Source organism: Nelumbo lutea, chromosome 7, assembly GCF_056320005.1.
Source record: "Nelumbo lutea isolate HS-2025 chromosome 7, American lotus-T2T, whole genome shotgun sequence".
NCBI lineage: Eukaryota > Viridiplantae > Streptophyta > Magnoliopsida > Proteales > Nelumbonaceae > Nelumbo > Nelumbo lutea.
In genome coordinates, this window is record NC_142690.1 from 25,580,602 (window position 1) to 25,605,611 (window position 25,010).

Here is a 25,010-nt window from a genome sequence, read left to right on the forward strand (position 1 = left end):
GGTTATTAGCGTTGGTCATTTCGGTTTGGTTACTTGATAGAATCTGGAACCTACCCTATAAAGTTCGGTTTTAGGGTAAATTCTGGCCTTGGTGTTTCAGGGTTAGTTCTAGTGTCTACCCATGGAGCCCTTTCATTCCTTTACTCTACCCCTTCAAAACTTATATTTTAATTTTAAATTTGGTAAACCTAACCTATTATATTACTTATTGTACACATTCAAATATTAAAATGAAAATAGATGATCAAGCCACTTGAGTAATTCAATGGTTAAGTTAGACTATGGCCTTCATAAACATGAATGCTTGGGTTCAAATCTTTACATTCCCAAAAGTACTTTGGTGTTTATTTCGAGGCAAGTTTGGTTGCAGGGCAAATTCCACTAATGTCGGTTCCACCAAGGCCAACCAAGGCCGGTTCATTGAGTCAGCTCATGTAGGGTAAACCCTAGACCCTGGAAACAACGTGGGTGTGGGCCAGTTCTAAGAATTTAAAACCAGATGCTACACTGTAATATATTTGGTAGTGTCAGTTGAAGGCAAGTTTAAGGTTGGTTACATTTGATTTTGGTAGAACCTACCCAATTTCTCAACCCTAATTGCCACTATCCTACTTCCCAGATGAAGGCGGGAGATAATTAACATTGTCTTGGGTCCATTTACAAACTGATCGGCTTTGGGGTGAGCCAACTTAGGGGTGCAAGTCAGGTTAGCCCGAATTAACTGTTTACACTGTTTAAGTCTTGGGCTTTGGGTTGGTCTTATTGAAATTTTGACAAAATCTCAATACTAACCTACAAAAGTTGCACCCCTAAGACAACTAAGCTTATACCATGTAAAGGTAATTTACAAAGAGTTCACTTTTGCCACGACACCGTTGTAGTGTAGGAATAAAACAGAAAATTATGGCCTTAAATGAAATGTAGTGGCTCATCAAGAAGTCACTTCATCTAATTTGAAGTGTGGCCATGACAACAAATCAAAGGCTTTGATTTAATTGGTTCAGCCAAGGGCTACGATACTATCATAGAAAATGCTTTTTTTTTTATTATTATCTAACATATGCTTCCTCATGTAAAAGCCTATCAATCTTGAAGTATGAATAAGCATAGGCCCACCCACCTATTTTCATCTGTTTACATCTTTTTCTAGGTTCACTTTTTGGACCATTTCGAAACATTCCGATTCAATGTTTTGACCATTCTGTTCTTTTTTTTTTTTTTTGTAATTTACATTAATTCTAACCCAAACTAGGTCATTGACACCTATATTCTTATCTTTTATCAATGAGCTAGATATTGACACAATCCAACCCAATCCAATATAAATTCATTAGTGATGGACTGGGTCCAATCAAATCCAATAAAAATTTTGGACAATTAAGATTGGAGTGATCCAATTCAATATGTCTTATTGTTCCGTCCAACCTGTCCAAATTGATTTTGGTTTGGATGGGGCCTAATCCAAAACCGTTCCATTGACATCTCTAATTCCAACTAACATGAACTGGAGGACAGGTTTGGACTTAAATAGGCCATTTCAAATGGAAATTTCTACTTCCACTAATATCGAAAATCATTACTTTTAGAAGCCAAAACTTTCGATAGCAACCAAACATAGCAATGGTTGGTTTGATTTATGCAGTTCCATCCCTTTGCGTCCCATGTAAAACATCATTTGATGGATTTGTTTGCAAATTTGGAGTCAGTATAACCCTTAAGACTCATGATGCTTTAGTATCCAACCCATCACTGCGCCTCATGTGCTCTATAAAGCCCCTTAAATCCACCTCTAGCATGATGTGTGATGCACATGGAGAGCATAGAAACTTCCACAATAAGGAAATAAAGTTGCATCTTCACCATCACACCGCAACATGATGTGTGGTGCACATCGAGAGGTATGGGGCTTTGTGCTTCTACAATAAGGAAATAAAGTTTCAAGGTATCTTACATATTTGAGAGCAGTCATTTCATATATTCATGTTCATGGTGGGTACTCTTAACCTTTCTTTACACGACATTTTGTTGGAGGAAAGAAAGGGAGGATGGTGGCTTTGCTTTTGTGTTGATTGCAATGATTGAGAGGTCGGTTTCAGGGTCTACCCGTGGCACCTATTCATCATTCTTTTAGTTTCTCCCTTCAAGAAAAAAAAGCATGTTTTTTATTACATGGTTCGAAACATATAATTTGAATTTAAATTTTGTAAATATTATACTTTTTATTACTTATTGTACACATTCAAATATTGAAGTGAAAACAAATGATCAAATCACTTGAGTAATTTGATGGTCAAGTGAGATCATGGCCTTTGTAACCATTAGTGCTTGGGTTCAAATCTTCAACATTCCAAAAAGTACTTTGGAGTTTATTTTATCGGGTCAGTTCGGGTAAGGTAAACCCCTTAGACTATAGAACAAGCTTGGGTATGTAGGGTCAGTTCCAAGAATTTAGAATTAGAGCCTACCATGTAACAGATTGAGTAGGGTCGGTTCAAGGCCAATTCGGGGTCAGTTCCTTTTCTTTCTGGGTAGAATTACCCATTTGCTCAGCCCTAATCGTCGTTGCCCTACTTCCTAGTTGAAGGCAGGAGGTAATGAACATTGTCTTAGGTCCATTTACTAACTAATAGGCTTTAGGGTGAGCCAACTAGGCTTATACCCTCTAAGGGAAATTTACAAAGAGTTCACTTTTGCTACGACATTGTCCTATCGTGGGACTAAAACAAAAAAATTATGGCCTTAGATGTATTGTAGTGGCCATCATGAAGTCACTTCATCCAATTCAAAGTGGGGCCACGGAAACAAATCAAGGGATTTGATTTAATTGGTTGATGGGATTTTATTTTATCTTTCTAATGCGGGCATTGTTGTCAATTAACAAAAGAGTTGGGTGAGTTACTATTCACACCCAAAGAAAACTTTATACTAACAAGGAAAATTACATAAGCTCTTAAAAGGGCACCCAAATACAAAAAAGAAATAAAAAACCCCAAAAGTCCCCTGCTAAAATACATATTCTTAACATTTTTCCTCGAGTTAAGCATCGATATCTATCATGCCCAGCTTGCCAAGGTTTATATCAAATTTTGGTCTGTGGAATCCTTTGGTGATATAATGGGCAATTTGATCTTCAGACTTGAAAACTGGTATACATATTTCTCCATTGGCTATTCTCTCTCTAATGTAGTGTCCATCAACTTTAATATGCTTTGTCTGATCATGCTTGACTAGGTTATGGGCAACATTTATGGATGCACAATAAAATTCCATTGAAATAGCATTCAAACCTCAAATAAAAAATTCTTCAAGCAAAGCAACTCTAATGCACCATGGGCCATAACTTCATATTCTGCCTCTATGCTAGATCGGGCAACAATAGATTACATTTTACTTCTCCACGATACAACATTACTTTGGTGATACAATAAACAAGTTGATCTGGCATACATATTTCTTCATTAGATATTCTCTCTCTAATGTAGTGTCTATCAACTTCAATATGCTTTGTCCGGTCATGCTTAACTAGGTTATGGAAAATATTTATGGATGTAGAATGAAATATCATTAGAATATTAGTTTGCATTCTAATCTCAGATAAAAAAGTCTTCAAGAAAAGTAACTTTGAACACCATGGGCCATAATTTTATATTATGTTTCTACACTAGATCAGGCAACAATAGATTGCATTTTACTTCTTCTCCATGATACAATAGTACTTCCTAATATGCATTGATATAAGCCTCAACCTTGAGATGTCCATGGTTGGAGTACAACATTCCTTTGCCTGGACATCCCTTTAAGTAGGCAAGAATTCTATTAACTATTTGCATAAGTGAAGTTTTGGGTCTATGCGTATATTGACTCACCACACTTGTAACATAGGATATATCAGGCATGGTCAAATAAAAGTAAAGAAGCCTACCAACAAGTCTCTAATAATTTTTTTTTTCCCAAGAAGAATATCCCCATCTTTAGCACTTAGTTTATGACTGGGATCAATGGGGGTTTCAACTAGCTTACACCACAACTTGCCTACCTCATGAAGAAAATGTCAAGAACATACTTTCTCTATGAAATGTAGGTTCCTTCCTTTCACCTTGCCACTTCAATCCCAAGAAAGCATCTGAGATTCTTGATGTCTTTGATCTTAAATTAAGAAGCAAGGAAAGACTTTCGCTGGACACTTCTAGAGTTATCATATCTCTAGTGACAAAAATATCATCAATACACACAGAAGAGTCATTAGGCCATTAACCATTCTTATAAAGAGTACGATCTTCCCGTGATTGAGTAAACCCAATTTTAAGAAGAGTTTTTCAAAATCTATCAAACCAAGCCCTAGGAGACTGCTTGAGACCATAAATGGATTTCTTTATATGGTAAACCTTCCCCTCACTATTAAGGAAGCTTACTCATTGGATAATATCCATGTAAAACTCTTCTTGAAGATTTCCATTGATGAATGAATTCTTTACGCTCAACCTTGAGATGTCCATGGTTGGAGTACAACATTCCTTTGCCTGGACATCCCTTTAAGTAGGCAAGAATTCTATTAACTATTTGCATAAGTGAAGTTTTGGGTCTATGCGTATATTGACTCACCACACTTGTAACATAGGATATATCAGGCATGGTCAAATAAAAGTAAAGAAGCCTACCAACAAGTCTCTAATAATTTTTTTTTTCCCAAGAAGAATATCCCCATCTTTAGCACTTAGTTTATGACTGGGATCAATGGGGGTTTCAACTAGCTTACACCACAACTTGCCTACCTCATGAAGAAAATGTCAAGAACATACTTTCTCTATGAAATGTAGGTTCCTTCCTTTCACCTTGCCACTTCAATCCCAAGAAAGCATCTGAGATTCTTGATGTCTTTGATCTTAAATTAAGAAGCAAGGAAAGACTTTCGCTGGACACTTCTAGAGTTATCATATCTCTAGTGACAAAAATATCATCAATACACACAGAAGAGTCATTAGGCCATTAACCATTCTTATAAAGAGTACGATCTTCCCGTGATTGAGTAAACCCAATTTTAAGAAGAGTTTTTCAAAATCTATCAAACCAAGCCCTAGGAGACTGCTTGAGACCATAAATGGATTTCTTTATATGGTAAACCTTCCCCTCACTATTAAGGAAGCTTACTCCTTGGATAATATCCATGTAAAACTCTTCTTGAAGATTTCCATTGATGAATGAATTCTTTACGCCCAAAATTTTAAATATGACAACACAAAGATCATCTAAATCCTACACCGTTTATCCCTTCATCTTAAGACCCAAAGCCAAAATTGATTTTGATTGTTCTATTGGGGTCATTTTGATCTTAAACCTCATTTCACATTAAATTATAAATTGAACACTATAGATATGCAAATGCTAAAATTCCAAATTCGATGATACCAATATCATCCAAATCTGACATGTTTACCCCTTTCATCTTAAAACCCCAAGTCATAACCAATTCCAATCGTTTGATCGTGTTATTTTGATCCTAAACCTTATTTCACATTAAATTAGAAATTGAACAGTATAAGTACATGGAGCCCAAAATTATAAAACCGACAACACAAACATTAACAAAATCTGACACCATTTAACCATTCATCTTAAGATCCAAAGCTGGAATTGGTTCTAATCATATGATTGGGATCATTTTGATCCTGAACCTTATCTCCCATAAGGTCATAAATAGAACACCATAGATACATAGAGCCCAAAATTCTCAAATCTGACAACACTAAGATCACCCAAATCTGGCATCGTTTACTCCATCTCAAGACCCAAAGTCGGAATCAATTTTAATCATCTAATTGGGATAATTTTTTATCTTGAGCCATATCCCACATGAAATAAAAATCCAACCTTTTAGATTCATAAAGATCAAAATTATGAGTCTAATGATTCCAATATATCAAATTCTGACACCGTTAACCCCTTTATTATGAAAATCGAAGCTAGACTTGACCCAGACCCTCCGTTTGGAATCTTCTTCACTACAACTTCAAACCTAGAGAACCACATGACCAAATCTTTCTTCTAGCCTATAGAACCATCTTGAAATTTAAAATTTAACCAATAAGTGTGCCTCCAATCAATCAAGTCAATCACTTAAACTTGAAATGTTCAATTTAGGCAAATTGGTAAAATATTTTATTTACTGTCTTGATTGGTTGGGAGGATCTCTCCTAAAGCTGTCATGGCAGCCCCTTGTCTCATTCAATCTCCCTCCAAAAATTTTAAATCTCATCCATTGATCTCTCCAATCTCAAATCTCAGCCCTCCATTCCCTTCTAGAATCCCCCCTAAAACTCTATAAATGCCCAGCCCTTCTCACACAATGACACATTCTAACCTAGGGGAAAACCCATGCAAACACCTTAGTTTGCATGTCTTGATTTCTTTTAGACTTTAATGTAACTTTCATCTAGTGGAGGCCATTTATTCTCACCAAATGAAAATCCATTTCTAATGTCTCTAAGTGTGTTTTATCTCATATCTATACTATATATAAAAGTGTAGATGTAGAGTGAAAGGTTTTTTGGACTAAAACTATCTTCTATTTCTTTGTTTAAGAAAGGGTATAAAATTCATTTTATAACATCTTTAATGTTAGCTTTAATTGCTACTATGCCTATATTTTATAACTTTAATGTTAGCTTTAATTAAGGTATTAAATCCCATTTTCTCTTACTAAATCTTATGTTTACGTTATTTTTCACTAATAAATGCTACTAATTAGATCTATGTCAAAATTTTTAACAATATAAACCCATATATTTTAAAACTGACTAAAAAACAAAACCATTCTTTGTCCAATTGGTGGCTAAACATTTCAACCATCCAAATCAAATTAATCAACCCATAAAGTCAAAGTTAGGTAATAAAATTTTTAAAATAGAAATAAATATAAAAAATAAAGAAAATGTAGTAAAAATTAGATACATTTATGATATTTTTATTAATCAAATTAAAAAAGATAAGTGCAATAAACAAGAATTATTTTTACTGATAATGAAAATGAAATACATAATTTAGAATTAATAAAAAATGAAATTATCTTACTGTTTGACAAAGATCATTAGCTCAACTTTTGGGTCAAATGTGCTAACTTTAATGTCATAAATTTGTAATAAAATTTAATAAATATAAAAATGCAAAAATAAAGCATACATAAATTTTGTAAAATAATTCAGGCACATGTATAATATTATATATTTAATATATTAAACAAAAGGTAAGTATGACATAACTGAATTATTTTTACACACAGAAATACAGAAAATATAGAAAAATTGAACACATCTATAATTCTATATTTTATATTTACACAACTATCAATAATATGAATAAATTTGTAGAACCTTCATTTGACTAAAATACTCATTTTTGAATTTACTCCTTATTTAATTATGAGGTTTAAATTGCAAATTGAACTACTATTTTTCACCTCATTTAATTCCCCTATTTAAATCTTACATTTTCTTTTTATAAATGAACAAAAAAAAAAAGATACACCAAAAAGATAAAACATTACAAAAAAAGTGTCTAGCCAAGCAGTTTGTTAATGATACTTGAAACTACACAACTCGATCCAATTATAACATATTTGGATGAGGTGTTTGTGTAATCAAATTTGGATTTTGCAATTTTCATCCAATTAACAATAAAAAATAAAAAATACATAAAATTTATAATAAATTTGAATACATTATTACTATCATTATCATAATATAAAATTGTCACAAAGATGATTGCTCACATGCACACTTACTAGTGCATCAAAAAGACCACACGTTTCTCACAAAGATGATTGCTCACGTGCATGATGACATTTAGTAAAACTAGTAAGTGCATACGTTTTTTGCACAAGGCAATTCTAGGAGATGATAATGATAGTAATAATGTATCCAAAATTTTCTATAAATATGCATCTTTTATTTTTTATTATTAATCGAATGTAAATTACAAAATCCAAATCCGATTACATAAACACCTCATCCAAACATGTGATGATTGGACTTATTTGTGAAGGTTCAAATATCATTGACAGGCCTACCTACTTGGCTAGATTCTTCTTTTTGTAATGTTTTATTTTTTTGTGTAGCTTTTTTGTTTATTTATTAAAGAAATGTAAGATTTAAATAGAGGGAATTGAATAATGTGAAAAGTAGTAGTTAAATTTACAATTTAAATCTCACAATTAAATAGGGACTAAATTCAAAAAATGAGTATTTTAGTTAAAAAAAGTTCCACAATCTTATTTATATTTTTAATTGTAGTGTAAATATAGAATTATAGATGTGTTCAATTTTTTTATAATTTTTATATTTTTGTGTAAAAATAATTTTGATTTGTCACACTTACTTTTTGTTTAATATGATAATTATATAGTATTCTACAAGTGTCTAAATGTTTTTTTTTTGCAAAATTCATGTTTTTTTATTTTTGTATTTTTTTATTTTATTAATTATTATTATTTATTTATGGCACATTTTTGAACCAAAAATTGAACTATTGATCTTTTCTAAATAGTAAAATAACTTCATTTTTGGTCAATTATAAATTATGTATTTCATTTTCATTATCAACAAAATAATTCTTGTTTATTACAGTTTTTTTTTATTTGATTAAAATATCATAAATGTGTTTAGTTTCTTCTACATTTTTTTTGTAATTTTTTATATTTATTTTTATTTTAAAAATTTTATTACCTAACTGTGACTTCATAGGTTGACCAATTTGATTCAGATGGTTGAATTGCTTAGCTACCACTTGGATAAAGAATGAATTTTCTTTTGAGTCAATTTTAAAATATGGGTTTATATTGTTAAAAATATTGACATGGATCTAATTAGTAGCATTTATTAGTAAAAAATAACTTAAGTGTAAGATTTAATAAGAGAAAATGAGAGTTAATATCTTAAGTATAAGACTTAATGAGAATGGATTAAATAAGGTGGAAAGTAATAATTGAATTTACAGTTTCAACCCTTACAATTAGAGATGAACTAAATAGAAAAATAAGGGCATTTTAGTAGCCACTAAAGATGACATTAAATCTGTAATAAAATGACTTGTATGCCCTTTCTCAAACAAAGAAATTTTATATTAATATGTATTTTTCTATTTTTATTATTAATAAGACGTAGATTGCAAAATCTAAATCTGGTTACATAAAAAACCTCATCCAAATATCATTGGACTGAGTTGTGAAGCTTCAAGTATCATTGATAGGCCTAACTATTTGGCTAGATTATTCTTTTTGTAATGTTTTATATTTTTTGTGTATCATTTTTTTTGTTCATTTATCAACGAAATGTAAGATTTAAATAGAGATAATTGAATGAGGTGAATAATGTTGTTTAATCCAAGGTGTGTTGAGCCGAACATGTAGTAGATAGTCCTACCAATTGGACGAGGTCGAGGTGGAAGGACAACCCGTGCATCGTAATTTGCAAGCATAGAGAGTATCAGAGAGCTGAGGAATTTATCCCTAGGTAGGCACTTCGACACTCAAGTTAGTAATGAAGAGAGAGATTAGTTGTGTTGAGTAGGTAGACAGTTGGTCCAAACCAAGGGGAGTAATGTGAGTTAGATACCAAAGAACTTACCTTGAGGGAAGATGCCTTTATATAGATCGAACACCCATGTTGTAGTTGGATGAGGTCCACTGGGTTGTTAGGATGAGGTCACCCACTGAGGTTCTTGGGAGGTCCTGCTCTTCCCATCGGGCTACATCTCCTTGTTTGTTCGAGACTTTCTTCCTCGTGAGGCCTCTTCATGATGCGGTTGTGGTGACGTGTGCCAACATGGTCCGAAGTCATTGTCCATGGAGGTAGATCACGTGGCAGCTTTGGCCAGCTAAGGTGTCACTCGATCAATGAAAAAATAGTAGTAAGGGTGTCACCCGTCCAATCCAAAATCAATTTTGATGGATTGGACAAACCAACAAGACATATTGGATTAGAGAAATTTGGTTCAAAATATTTATTAGATCGTGTTGGACCTGGTCCATCCGTAATAATTTATATTGGATTGGGTTGGATTAAGTCAATATTTGGTCCATTGGTATAAGATAAGAATATGGGTGTTAATAGACCAAGTTTGGGTTGAAACCAATCTAAACTAAAATGAATTTGAATAGACTGGACAATCTAGACGTTGAATTAAATTGGTCCAAAATGGTCCAAAATATTTATTGGATAGGATGGGACCTAGTCCATTTGTAATTGACTCATGTTGGATTGGATTGGATTAGACCAAATCCAGTCTAATTGACACCCCTAGTAGTTCAATTTACAATTTAAAGTCACAATTAAATATGTACTAAATTCAAAATTGAGTATTTTAGTTAAAAGAATGTTCCATAATCTTCTCATTCATATTTTTAGTAGTAGTGTAAAAATAGAATTATAGATGTGTTCAATTTTTTCTATAATTCTTTTTGTATTTCTATGTGTAAAAATAATTCTGATACGTCACACTTACTTCTTGTTTAATATGATAATTATATGATATTATACATGTGCTTTAATGTTCTTTTAAAAAATTGATTCATTTATTCATTTTGTATTTTTATATTTTACTAATTTTGCTTGCTTGCTTGATTGATTGATTTATGACATTAAACACTAACAAATTTGACTCAAAAGTTGAAATATTGATGTTTGCCAAATAGTAAATTAAATTCATTTTTTTATCAATTCTACATTATGTATTTAATAAATAATTTCTTAGCCACCACTTAATATATGATTGATCAATTTGATGGGTTGATCAATTTGATTTAGATGGTTGAATTTCTTAGCCACCACTTCAATAAAAAATGGTTTTGTTGTTGAGTTAGTTTTAAAATATACGGGTCTATATTATTAAAAATATTGGCATAGATCTAATTAGTATCATTTATTAGTGAAAAATAACTTAATCTAAGATTTAATAAGAGAAAATGAGAGTTAATACTTTAAGTTATAAGACTTAATGAGGGGGGATTAAATGAGGTGGAAAGTAATGATTGAAGTTACATTTTCAATCTTTACAATTAGAGATGCACTAAATAGACAAATATAAGCATTTTAGTAGCAATTAAAGTTGGTAATAAAGTTATAATAAAATGACTTTTATACCCTTTCTCAAACAATGAAATAGGGATAGTTTTAATCCAAAAAACTTTCACTCTACATTCCCACTTTTATATATAGTATAGATTGTTTGGTAATCAATTGGCCATTAATATAAATCCATTAACTTTGTTTGATTAATTTGGATAGGAAAATTAAGACTTTGCCTTTAGGTCTATAAGGATATTTTAATGTCATATTCTCATTCATTAGCATTTCAAATCTGGATGATCTCATTTAGTCATTTGATCGATCATTTTGGATTTTTTTTCTATATTTTTGAAAAAATTTCTATATTTTTCGTATTTTCTGTATTTTATTATTTTTATATTTAGATATTTTTATTTTTTTCATGTATTATTCTTTTTCCTGTGTATTTTTTGTATTTTATTTAAATTTTTATGATATTTTTATTTATTTAATTATTTATAATGTCCCGAGTCAAACCGTTCGACCTGTACATTGAACCGACGAACTGGAAAACGGTGCCCTGATAGGTTCGGTTCTAAAAACCATGGAGCAAAGTGTTGCCCTTGACTTGTAGCATGTTTCCTCATGGTCCTAGGCATAAACTCATTATTTACTAGCACTGCACTTTAATTTATTATTAATTTATTTAATTTTTGCAAAAATAGTTGAATCACCGCATCTTACCTCCAAAGCATGATCCCTCCCAAATGGGTTAATAATCAGAACTCACAAGATATCTTGACCATTTCAAAATATATATAATGGAAATGAACTATTTTATTTTATTTTGTGGAAATATTATTAATACAATTTCTTTTCTTTTTTTTTTTTTAATTCTATATTCTCAGTGCCCACTGAATATCAGTGTAACATGATTATATGGATGATTTTGGCCACAATATAATCAAAACCATAAACCTGGCATCTTATGAGGAAAGAACCAAAACCACACATTTATCTATGCTTTTGCCAAATTGGTAGAGCAAAACTGAACTAGATCTAAAAATTGCACTCAATTTGGATCTCCTCTAAAAGGAAATAGAGCCACCAATTAAGAATATTATTTGTTTTCAGAGCAACCAAATATAACCAATGCCTCAATTCTTGCTCTTAATTTATGTGTTGGCTTGTCTTTTGAATAAAATGACCATTGCCAACAAAAGCAAAAGCATGAGCCATGAAGTATAGAAAGAGTATGTTGTAGAAGCACTTATAGCACAAGATAGCAAAACCGTGTAGGATGTGTGTATGCTTGTTATTTCTTGTAGGGGTAAAAACATCTACGCATGGTGATAGTTGTATCTCACAATGAAAAGATAGGACGTTGGCCACTTTTGGATGCTAATAAATATTTTTGGATGCGAAAAAATTTGTTACTAAAAGGAATTAGTTACTTTAAAAATATTAAATGCTATTTTTGTTAAATTTCATAATATTTGATAGAAACTTGTAAAATGAAGTCATGGTTGGATTGGATTAATTAGGGAGAATGATGGTTCATCGCAGGGTTAGAATTTTTAGGCCCAAAGTAAAGTTAGGGTGGGTGCCAGCTCGGAATTGATGCTAATTTACGGGCGGGCATTAGTGTATTGAGTGGGGTTTTTGACCTTGTTTATAGCTCCTCAGTGGAATTCAGAAATCTACATTGAGCCTGTCCGTACTTTTCCCGCTTGTGGAGAAAAGAGGTTTCCATGAAATTGAATGCTAATTTTCTTATACTTTCCTAGAATAAATGTTTTATGAAATATAATACCAAATACAATCATAGTGGATAGGGCTATTCACAGGTCAGGTCGGGTTGGTTTACTAGTTTTTTTTTCAACTGCTCGGGTCACCTAAAGATTAAACCGAAACCAACCCTCTATTAAGCAAAACCGACCTGGTCAGTTTAGGTCAGTTGGGTTGGTTTTGGTTTAAATATATACATTTCCGAAATATATATTAATATACATATTATATATAATATTTCAGAATACATTTTCTGGAAATATATTTAAAACTGAAATATATATATATATATATATTTAAAACTGAAATATACATATTATATATAATATTTCTGTGAGAATATATTTATAAATAACTTGGTTTGATTTCGGTTTTCATGTCTAAAATCGAAACCGAACTGAATTATCGATTTATTCATCTTCACAACCCGAAATCAACTGATGGTAAAGAAAATCTGACCAAATCAGGGTCGGGCCGGATTGACAATGATACCTTAATTAATTAGCATTCATTGGATGCCATAAATCTTTTGATGGCATTCATATTAACAACGCAATTTTTATAGAGAAATAATTATATAAAATTAGGCAAAATTTATGATGCATCGTGCAGCAAAAGAGGTGATAGTTTAATGCATGTACAATCAATATTAGTAAATGTGCATTAGTTGAACTCCTAATACTATCATTTCATTAATGACAAAGTCTATAATTTTTATTGACTTTTCAGCCAAATTTAGTGAGGAAAGTTGATTTTTCCACCAATTTTACAATATATATATATATATTTGTATTTTAGTAATGAACCCCACAATAAAATCAGTTCCACTTTTCCTGCCAACACCTACCTTTCTCCTTCTCTCATGTGGATAACTTTTTCACGTGATTAAGTGAATTTTCCCATTTAGTTAAGTAGAGTTAAAAATTGTAAATGAATGAGGCATTAATACCTCCACTTCCAGGAACCACAGTGCAATGTTTCGTTGTGGTTTCATAAAAAGTATTTTTTAAATGAAAAAAAAAACCAGTCCTAACCCATCAGATGTCGTTTTATTTATTTATTATATGTGATAAAAATAACCTTAACATGTGCGAGTCATATGCAATTGTGTCAATATTAATAAAAATGAGTAGCTTTTGTTTAAAGAATAAAATATCTATTCGGCAAGATCATCTAACTGCTTAAGCTTTCAAGTAAAACGGTTCTTGAGAGGTTGGTTCATTATCAAATTAATAAAAAAGAAAAAAAAAGTAGAGTCGTTAATTACAAGTGCATTTTATTGGGTCGACCTGATAATCTATTGATTTTAGAATCGAACTACCATGACCCGGACCAGACCCAACCAACTTGTAGACAACATCTGCTCCAGCGTCATTGCATCAAGCAGATGATATGCATGAATGATGAAGGGTGCCCATGAAGTGGTGTTAGTTCAAAGTTCAAACCTGCTATAGGGCTGTCAACGGGTCTGGTCCAGGTGGAATCGGAATTGACCCGATAAGATATATTAAGAACATGGAATCAAATCAGACCCGATAGGGTATATAATTATAATATATTTATTAAAATTATTATATAACTAATATTAATTTATTTACTATATCATACATTTGAGATATATACATATATCTCTCAGGTCAGGTTTAAATCGGTTTGGGATTGAATAGAACCGGTTCCAAACTGATAAGATTCAGAACAATATATCGGGATCCAAACCCAGAACCAACCCAATCGATTTGAATCCATTGGGTCCAACCAGGCCCATTGACAGCCCTAGGATAAGCTATAAGTTAGGTTGTAAGAGGCTGCGCGGCAGCTGCATGCGTATCCCTCTCTCTCCACTAACCCACGTTTGACCCAAAAATGGGATCTGACTTTAACAACTTGTGTGGGCAAGTGGCAATCAACATCATATCGCTCTTCTGATCTAAGGATGATGGGTCCTACCAAGTCCCCATTTATCGTGTACAAATCAGCACCTCATAAGATTGTCTCCCACAATATATCCTCACCGTGAATTCTTCTGATAATAATTTAGAATTATCATCAAAATTTTCCGATACAGGACAAAGATGTACCGTAAGATGTTGTGGAAGGCTGATTTGATCTCTACCCCATTCCGACATCTGTTTTAGAAATTTGTTTTTAATGTTTTGAGGGTAAGGCACTAGGCAGGCGGTATTTAAGTAATCACATAAGTCATTATTATGATATCACCAAATTTGACCATGTAAGATCAATCACTATTATAAAACTTGCTTGCATATTATTTTCTCTTTCTAATTTTAAGGCTCTACAATCTTTTTAGTTTGATTGACATTTATAGAAAAAGATTTTGTATAATTTTTTTTCTTTTTTAATCGGATTGGGACAAATGACGAAAGATCAGCACCACCAGGCATCATATGCACTCAACATTAAATAAACACTTGGGCATTTCCTCTAACGAGGGCCTCTCACATAACCGAGAAAAACATTTTCTTCATAAATGCTTAACCACATAGTTTTATCGAACCGAAAAATTGGGGCGATCGGCTCCATTTTCCCTTAAAATCAGATTTTCTCTATAAAGCCCTGACCTGGTCATTTAATCGTTCGAACCGTTCGACCCGATAACTATATCTTGACCAGTTCGATCTCCGGATTAATTTTGAAAATCATGATTAACCAAACAAAAAATTAGACTCTATATGGAGAAATACCTACTTAGTATTGAGTTATAGTGGTTTAGAACCAAACAATAAGGGGCTTGATGAGGGCACGTTGCCAGCTCGTGCCAGGGCCAAGTTGTGCCAAGCCGCCTACAATTGTATGTTTAGAATTAAACAATATACAACCATAGTGTATAGGGCTCTACGGCATGGGCAACACTACTACTAAAAGACCCAATTGCCTCTATGACATGGGCAACAATACTGTTGAAAGACCCAGTCGCCTCTACGGCATGGGCAACACTACTGCTAAAAGATCCAATCGTCTCTACGGCATGAGCAACACTAATGCTGAAAGACCCAGTCGCCTCTATGACATGGGCAATACTACTGCTGAAAGACCCAGTCGCTTCTACGGCATGGGTAATACTACTACTTAAGACTCAGCCGCCTCGTTGGCATGGGCGAAGTCCAAGAGTGGATTATAAGTCGCTCCCAGAACCTAAGGGCTAAAGTACTGAACTGGCAGAGACCTCAGCACCTTACGGGCAGCTCACTTCCAAGCAACTCCCAGAGCCTAAAGAAACTAAATCAACGCCTACGAGCTCGTCGAATTACGGGCCAAAAGGAGAAATGTACTCCCTTCGTCGAGTTACATTTAGTTCGACAGTGGGGGGGGCAACTGATGGTGGCGGATTTGGCCCTCCAGTGACATTATGACACCTGGCAGCCTCTTGACAGCTAAGTGCACCCTCTTGACAACTAGGCAGCTCGCCATAGGCAGTTTTCCACAGGCAGCTCACTACACGAAGCTCACCACTAGGCATCTCACCCTCATGTAGCCTGTCACCTCAGAACAACTAGGTGACACTCGATACCACTTTGACAACAACTCGCCTTTGCTAAGTTGATGGTGTCCCACCAGGCGACCTGGCACTGGCACGACCTGGTCCTGACACGACCTAGCCCTGGCACGAGCTGGCAGCCAGGCCCTGGCGCGACCTGGCCCTAGCACGAGTTGGCAACCTGGCCCTGGCACGAGTTGGTAGCCTGGCCCTGGCACGAGATGGCGGCCTGGCCCAGGCACCGGCCTGGTGGCCTAGCACAGGCGCCAAACTAACAACCTCGAGGAACTCACCACCGTACCCCGCATTTCACGGGATTGTGACTTGTAACAGCCATATTAGCTCACCAACTCCCCGTTCTGACGAGAAGGGACAGTATTACCGTTTGACGACATTTCATCCACCTAACACGCAATATGTCCCATCACAGCGGGAATCCAAGAACTGCTCCACCTAACCCACGAGGACTCTAGTATATAAAGACCTCACCCCCAGGGGCGAAGGGGGAGGCAAGTGATAAGATGTAAAAAGGGATGGTAATCTCTGCTCTCTAGCTCTCTCATTCTCTTATATCATCTTCAAGCTCTCTACTACCATACCGTGCTAACTTAGCCATCGGAGTGTCCCCGCCAAGTAAGCCACCCCTGGGTCCTCTGACATTTAGTTCCTTGAAGGCCTCTAAAAGAGCAACAAAGCTCATCAATGTAGCTCACCACCAGGTAGTTCATCAAAGTAGCTCACCACTAAGCAGTTCATCAAGGTAGCTCACCTCCAAGCAGCTCATCAATGCAACTTGGCACTAAGTAGTTCGCCACTAGGTAGCTCGCCATCAGGGAGCTTCACTTCAGCCTTTAAGTCACAGGCCACTTGGGAGCAGACGATATAACGATGTACTTAGCAAAAAAATTGACATATCACGAAAAAATTGATACATGATCAGAAACGGTTACATAATAACTATTTAGCAAATCTTTTATGGAAATATAACACGTCAAACGGGGTCCAATTCGTTCGCATTTTTATCTCTTTCCAATATAAATATGGGTCTCTAGACTCTCTACACTCGTACTCATCCCAACAAGAAGCCACGAAAGACAAGAATGCAAATCTGACTAGATTTGCACCACCACTCTGTTGTTGTTGTTTGTGAATGTTTTTTAATTCCTGACGTATCTCATCAAATTAAAGCTTATGCTCCGATCCGACTGTATGTCGCATAAGAGAGCACAGACCAGCCTTTTCTGCGATTCTCTTGGAAAGTTGTTGGTCTCTAAAGCCTTCTCAGCCGTCATGTTTATTTATTAGTTTTCTTGGTGGTGCATTAATTTTTTGAAGCAAGAACAAATTGGAGCTGCAAGTTACCGTAATGGCCATTGAACGTTTTGGAACCCGACATTTGACCAATCACAACCAAGAATCGTGGGGGATTTGTCCTCTGGTTAGTGGTAACATTTCTCCTCATCTTATGGGCTTAATTTTAACTTTAATTTATTGGTTTTCTTTTATGTGGGGACTCATATTATCGATGGATGGGGGATTTGTCCTCTGGATGATTGTACAAAGTCGTTTTTCTGGTGTCATATTCAGGCTAGAAACAGGCATGCAGGCTATATATGCATGTTGAAAGCTATCGGTGCAAGAAGCGTAGATTTCAAACAAGTTAGTTTTCAATTCCTGGGTGATCGAATTCTTCTTCGTGATTCATGCTTGTAATTTTCATGGTATTAGAGACTTAAGAGTATTCTACTTTTCTTGTTGCATTGAAAATACCCAACTGTCGTCCAAATCCCTTGGCTTAGCTGTAGCAAACTAGCAACCGACAATTGTAAGTCACATCTTGCGCCTCTCTGGTTCTATTTCTTATTCGGGTTTGATTGGAAATATCGAAATAAACTTCAGATATTAGTAGAAGACTGGTTAGTTTTCTTCACAATTTCAGATATATATTTAAAATGTAGCAGATTAACTGGGGTGGAGTTTTAAAATTTATACATTCATTGTCCTTTCTTTGGGGCTGTGAAATGTTTTAATGTCATGGGGGTAGACCATCCCCAGCCAATCCTGGTGCAGATTCCAAGCCTCTGCTACAACAAGTAGGAGGCCTTACCAACCAGCCAGTTGGCACCTTGTGTGAAATTTGCTGCCATGTTTATCTATTTAAGCTGGTCTCTTTTTTCCATGGAAGCCTGTAGATGATTCCAGGATATTTGTTTTCTTGGGACTCCTTGAATAACATATTTTCTTTGTTGTTGAGGCTATACTCATATTTCTTTTCCAAACTGATTGCTCAAACTGCAAATGATCTCTGAGTTAATTACCAGCTAGTTTGAAGGAGAGAAATGTCTATGTGAGTTGTATCATTTATCCAAGTAAGAAATAGTTTCCGGGCTACAATTATTGATCAAATAGAACAAAATAGGGCAAAATTACATTAGTAAGATTTTGTTTTTATTAATCAGCACTCGTGAATATCTACCCATGCACTGCATTCTTTCATTCTTTCAGCCATCCTATTATGAATTTGAAGTTCTATTTATACTCCACAACACACAGATGCGGATTGATTTTTTTTTTTAATCATTGTTTCTGTTTACTTGGTTTAGTTAAGGATAGAATCCCTTGCAAATTGTTCTAAGAAAATGTACTGGTGGCACACAATCATTATTCTTCATAAGGCTTGGTGGAAAGAAAATGGTAGAGCAATGGTAGAGCTCCAGTTTATTTTATTATTATTGTTATTTTTATTTTTATCATCAATGGTAGAGCTTCATCCAAGTCAATATATGTGATTGGTTATACTGAGAGTTCTAATTTATGATTTCTTAGTTATTGGAACAATACTGGATATTGGCCTGCTAAATTTCACCTTTTGTTGCCAACCAGAGAAGAAGGCCTCCACTAACAAGACGTTGGATCTTGAAATCTGATAACCAGGACCAAGTTTATTAAGACAACCATACAAATGAAACTTTGATCCCCCTCTTTGCAGTGCTTTCTTTTTCCTTTTGTGCTGGAACACCAGATGAAGCAGAGAGTTTACATATTCTGTTCTTTGTTATAAGTGTGCGGAATTCAGCAACTTTGATTCCTGTATTTGAAAGCTTCGAAATTAATAGGGGTCATTTCAATTCTGTTGTTCGAAAGATTCCGAAACGAAAAGAATATAAAAGAAAGAAAGAAAGAAGGAAAACGGAAATCCAAGTCCGAAGCAAAGCTGTTTCAGAGTTTTATGTTTTTCTTACTAGTTACTGGCTTATAATATTGTGAATAAAATCAACAGCATGTTCATATAATTACTGGGGAAAGGTTCTATCTTTAGCTTTATGGCTAGAAGTGGTCTATGGGATGGAGTCTAGATTCCTTCGGGACTACCAGGAAATTTTCTGTCCTCTTCTTCAAAGGATTTCTTTCTTTCTTTTGTTTTTGGTTGGGGGTGGGGGATGAATCATGCAAACTTGTGGTTGAGGATAACTGACAGTTACTGACAGTTCTGAATGCATTGATCCTCAGCATCTTGTCATGGATTAGTGGATATTTCTTACTTCCACTTTCAGGGGGAAGTATTCAGTAGAGAGATCAGTTTCTGGTAATGAAATTTCTGCAATTTCTAAAATTAATTTTCCGTTTCACAAACCAAAGTAAAATGGTCTAATATTATTGTTTACAGTTTTCTGCTACTAACCTTTTTTACAGATCAGCTTGTCTACAAGCTATGCATTAATTTTGGACTAAACCAAATGTTAAATTAAAGAGTTCATCATTTAGATGAAATACAAATTCTAGCTGACCCCATATAGTTGGGACAAGGCTTAGATGATGAAATAAAACTTCTAACTAATACCTGAATGAAGATAAAACTAAAGGATAGTATGTAAAGAAGCTATATGCGCTATGTTTATCTGATGCGAAACTGCTTTTATCTAGTAAATGGAATTCTTCTTTGTTTGCCTCCTAGTGAAAGAGCAAAGTATAACCAAAATTTCTTATATTTTATAGCTGTAAGTGGGTTGACATGGAGGACAACAATTGCCAGAATTTGCTGAAGCAGGATTCTCCTGAAGAACTTCCATCCCTTCTGAAGTATATAGAATCCAAGACAGTGTCTGGATTTGATTACATTGAAGAGTGTGGTAGCCTGAATCAACAATTTCAATCAACCGCTAGGACTAATCCAACTTCGGATCCTGTTTGTGCATTAGCTAAGGTAAGTTGTGTCTTCAACAAAGCAGCTATTGATCATAGGGATATTGATCCTCATATGTCCCGACTTAATTTTTAATTGATTCATCATGTCTTAGATGACCTTGACAAGGTCTGGGTACATAAATGAGCAGTGTGAACAGTTTACATAATTACATCCTCAAATGGGTTTGAACTGGTGTCATTTACTTGTGTTGGCATGTCTTCATTTACTTGTTTTATTTTCCTTTTAAATATTGAGCTGTTATTCAATTTGTCTTACTGAACTATAAGCCACTGCTTTCCAGAGGCAGGAGGATGAAACTCAAGCCACTAATTCTGAACGGTTGCATTCTGTCTCTATCAGCATGCCTTCTTCTCCTTTGGGGAATGACTTGGAAAGCAATAGAAAAGTTTTATTAATGGATAATGATGGAATGGATGTTAGCAGCAAGAACCCAAACTTTAGAGACACACCAGTGGATGTTATCCGCAAACAACCAAAACAAGCCAAGTTTCATTCTCAGCCCATTCCAGTAGCAGTAGGCATTGCATATGTTGATGCAGTTTGCAGTACTGGAAATGCTTCTGCTCCTTCAGAAGGACAACTAAGGAACTCAAGGATTGATGAATTCAAAGACAAAAGTTTTGATTCTTTCAAAACATGGTCTGGAAGACTTGAGAGGCAGCTATCTCATTTACGTGGAAAGCAGTGTGATCCTGAACCAGAAGTTAACACTACACAGAATTCTGAAATTGAAGTTTTATCAGTGGACCGGTACTTTGATGCTTTAGAAGGACCTGAGTTGGATACACTAAAGGTATGTGATTTTCTTGTCATATTTTTCCCCTTTTGTTTTTGGTGAACTTGTTATATTAATTCAGTATTTCAGTTAACATGATCTTTTCTTGTAAATGCTTTTCCTTTAATCCTTTCCATGGGTATATTTAATTAGCTCTAATATAAATAAATAAATAAATAGAAAGAAATGACTGAATGAATTTGTATGTTTCTAATAATAATTACTGAACAGTAGCTAACAAGATTTAAATGCTCATTAATTTCCCATTCCCTTTCCAGGATTCAGAGGGGTTGGTGCTTCCAGAAGACAAGCAGTGGCCTTTCCTTCTGCGTTATCCAATATCTGCTTTTGGCATGTGTTTAGGGGTTAGCAGCCAGGCAATTCTGTGGAAAACCCTGGCAACCTCCACATCCACAAGTTTCCTCCACATAAACCTGTCTGTCAATCTTGTCCTCTGGTGCATCTCTATTGGTCTTACAGCCCTGATCTTGTTAATTTATTCTCTTAAATTTATTTTGTACTTTGAAGCTGTTCGGCGTGAGTATTATCACCCCATCCGTGTCAACTTTTTCTTTGCACCTTGGATAGCCTTCCTGTTCTTAGCTCTTGGTGCCCCACCTTCACTTGCCAAAAACCTGCATGCAGCTCTCTGGTACATTTTGATGAGCCCAATCTTCTGTCTTGAACTCAAGATCTATGGACAATGGATGTCAGGAGGTCAGCGGAGGCTTTCAAAAGTGGCAAACCCTTCAAACCATCTAGCCATTGTTGGGAACTTTGTTGGTGCATTGCTTGGTGCATCTATGGGACTAAAAGAAGGGCCTATATTCTTCTTTTCTGTAGGATTGGCTCACTACATAGTGCTATTTGTAACTCTTTACCAGAGGCTTCCAACAAATGAGACACTTCCAAAGGAGCTCCATCCAGTGTTCTTTTTGTTTGTTGCAGCACCTAGCGTTGCTTCCATGGCGTGGGCAAATATTCAAGGGTCGTTTGATTATGGCTCAAGGGTTGCTTACTTCATTGCATTGTTTCTGTATGTCTCACTGGTTAGTCTCTCTTATCTCTTGTATGTATTTCTGAGTTCACAAAACAAACAAACAAATCATTTCACATTCATCTAAGAAATTCAATCTATTCAAAATAGGAGATGTTTATGGGGGTTGCTTGCTTGCCAATATATATTATTTTATTTTCTAAAGGAAAAACAACTGCTACATCAGTAAAAATAATATTGTAATCAGTCCCTAAATCTGCCCTCACTACTGAAGTTGGGTGTGTGATGGAATTTTTGGGATTTGCTCTTTGATGGGTCCCTTACTACCTGCACTCTCCAATGGTAAATTTCCATTTCCTACTATGCCACTTCATATGAGGGACCCTCACATGAGGGCCTATTAGGATTGAAATGTGGACAAATGCAGGTCCATCCATATCTTGTGCTGAAATTTAATTAATTATAATGGAGTGACGAGGATTGAACACTAAATCACTTGGTCAAACAGTTTCTGGTGCCATCTCAAAGAACCTTCAACCTAAAGACTTAAGCTATTAGTTGAAATCCTTAAATAGGATTTTATTCTCTAACACAGTCACAACAAAGTATCTGCAATCGCAGATTGTATTGATATTTATTGTTCTTTTCAACTTTATAACATAAAACACATCTTAGTTATTTTATTTTGTTACTTTCAATCACTTTGCAGGCTGTTCGGGCTAATTTCTTTAAGGGGTTCAGGTATTTTTTTCTTCTATTTTTTTCTTTGATTTTTAAGTAGCCATTATCTTTCCCCTCCTTTACATCCACATTTCTGAATTTTATTTACATCCCATACCACAGGTTTTCACTGGCGTGGTGGGCATACACTTTCCCAATGACAGGGGCTTCCATTGCAACCATCAGGTACTCAAGTGTAGTAAAAAATCCAGTAACACAATCTCTGTCTGTCATACTCTCTGTCATTTCTACTCTCACAGTGACAGCTCTGCTCATCACCACCATCCTTCATGCCTTTGTATTTCGAGACCTCTTCCCCAACGATATTGCCATTGCAATTACAACAAAAAGGCCAAAAAAGAGTAAGAAGCAGTTCCATCTGAGTTCTGGAAATTCAGATGCCAAAGACATTGAAGCTTCTTTGAAATCTGCTGGTTCAGATGGTGAAGGCACAGAAGTTTCTCTGAGATCTATTAGCGTAGATAAAAAATAGAAATGAAAGCTTCCTGCCTAATTAACCAGTACCCATGTTTATAATCAAGTTCATGGTGTCAACACCATGCCGGATTTTCTGTTTTTCTACTTGTCCTACTTGAGAAAATACTAGTTTTCATCACTCAGATGGTCAAACAAGGTGGAGATGGAGTTTTGTATCAGTAGTCATGGATAAATGTACAGTGAGACAATTGAATATAAGACTAGGAAGGTTGTGAAAAAGGTGTATGAGAAAATGGGAGGGATGAACCAATGATATGAATGGGCTCCCCCTTAGTGTTCCTTGTACAAAATAAAAAATAAAAAAAAATATTCTAACCAATTCAGTGATTGTGATAATCTGGTGTGTCAAGTTTTTCTTTTGCTTTTTCTTTTTTATTTTTTTGAGAAAAGGAGATCTTCTAGTTGGCATCTGTTGATTGTATACCATGGGAATAGCTATTCTTTTGGGATACCCTAAATATGGTAGAAAATTTCATGTATACAAATGATCATTCTGGGGAAGCTTCAGGTTTTATTGGCAGGGATGAAATATATATGTATTTTGTGCATTGAGAGCCTCTGTTTATGAATGATCGGTTCCTTAATTTTCTGGATCAAATTAAGGAATAAAGTTTAGTGATTAATTAAAAATCTTATTACAATTATAAATAATATTTTAATATTTTAATTATAAAATTTATCTCTCTCCATGGGATGTTTTAGGGCCCAGACATCATCACTATTTATATTGATGAAACACTAGTGTGTTTGTCGAGCAAACGCTATAACAAGGTGGCTAGGTGGGTCAAGAAGATGACTCTAATAGATTGGATCATTACATAACTCAAAAGTGATCGCTCCAATTTATTTAGTTATTGATTCAAACAGATCTTAATTGATTCCGTTTAGTCTGCCAAATCTGTTATATAAATTTTTATAAAATATATCTTGAAAATAAATATTAGAAACACTATCCATTTCATTACTAATTAACATGTTTTTGTTAAATTATTAATTTAATTATAAGTTACATTTTTAATAAAATATTTTTCTGTTATATTTTCCAAAAAATTGTTAAAATTTTGCTATTTTTTTCTAAATCATGTGAAAATTTTATTGTTAACTTTCTAAAGTATTTTCCATGAACATAAATTTTCTCCTTATATGTCCATCGTAATAAACTTAATTTTTTTTAAGCATTGACCAGTAGCTCAAATGGATTAGGTCGTTTTCCCAGCTTTGTCAAGTCCCTAGGAGAATAAGAAAGTAGAAGAAGAAATGAACCAAGGGTCTAAAAATCCTTATGAAGTTCATGGATTGGATCATTTGAATACCAAAAATGTCCAGCCCACTAACTTCAATTACCAATCCACCTGCTAGCTTCAATTATGAGTTCATACCAAATTTGAATGATCTTTGATCGATTCAACTCCGTTATGCAATTTTGAAAACAAAAAGATCAAATAAGGGAAATCTTTACTAAAAATAAATTTTATTAATTAGAAAATAATATA

At 34.5% G+C, this 25,010-nt stretch overlaps 1 protein-coding gene across 8 annotated transcripts; it reads left to right on the top strand.

Annotated features, from left to right (window-relative positions):
* The first annotated feature begins 17,385 nt into the window (after positions 1–17,385).
* On the top strand, positions 17,386–23,853 carry LOC148845767 (S-type anion channel SLAH2-like). Of its 8 annotated transcripts, none has more exons than XM_088953000.1 (6): positions 17,386–17,765; positions 20,317–20,524; positions 20,808–21,320; positions 21,581–22,351; positions 23,009–23,040; positions 23,143–23,853. In XM_088953000.1, the coding sequence occupies exons 2-6, from the start codon at positions 20,333–20,335 to the stop codon at positions 23,510–23,512; spliced, it is 1,878 nt and encodes a 625-aa protein (XP_088809126.1). In that variant the 5' UTR covers positions 17,386–17,765; positions 20,317–20,332; the 3' UTR covers positions 23,513–23,853. The 8 variants fall into 8 exon arrangements, with proteins under 8 accessions (XP_088809126.1, XP_088809127.1, XP_088809128.1 ...); XM_088953001.1 differs by having other exon boundaries at positions 17,405–17,758; XM_088953002.1 differs by lacking the exon at positions 17,386–17,765 and adding an exon at positions 17,840–17,979.
* The last annotated feature ends 1,157 nt before the right edge of the window (positions 23,854–25,010 follow it).

Excerpts from the sequence above, each read along its gene's own strand:
- LOC148845767 (XM_088952995.1), top strand. Across the intron at positions 21,321-21,580 it reads CTGAGTTGGATACACTAAAG|GATTCAGAGGGGTTGGTGCT; the intron begins GTATGTGATTTT and ends TTCCCTTTCCAG. Across the intron at positions 22,352-23,008 it reads TGTTTCTGTATGTCTCACTG|GCTGTTCGGGCTAATTTCTT; the intron begins GTTAGTCTCTCT and ends ATCACTTTGCAG.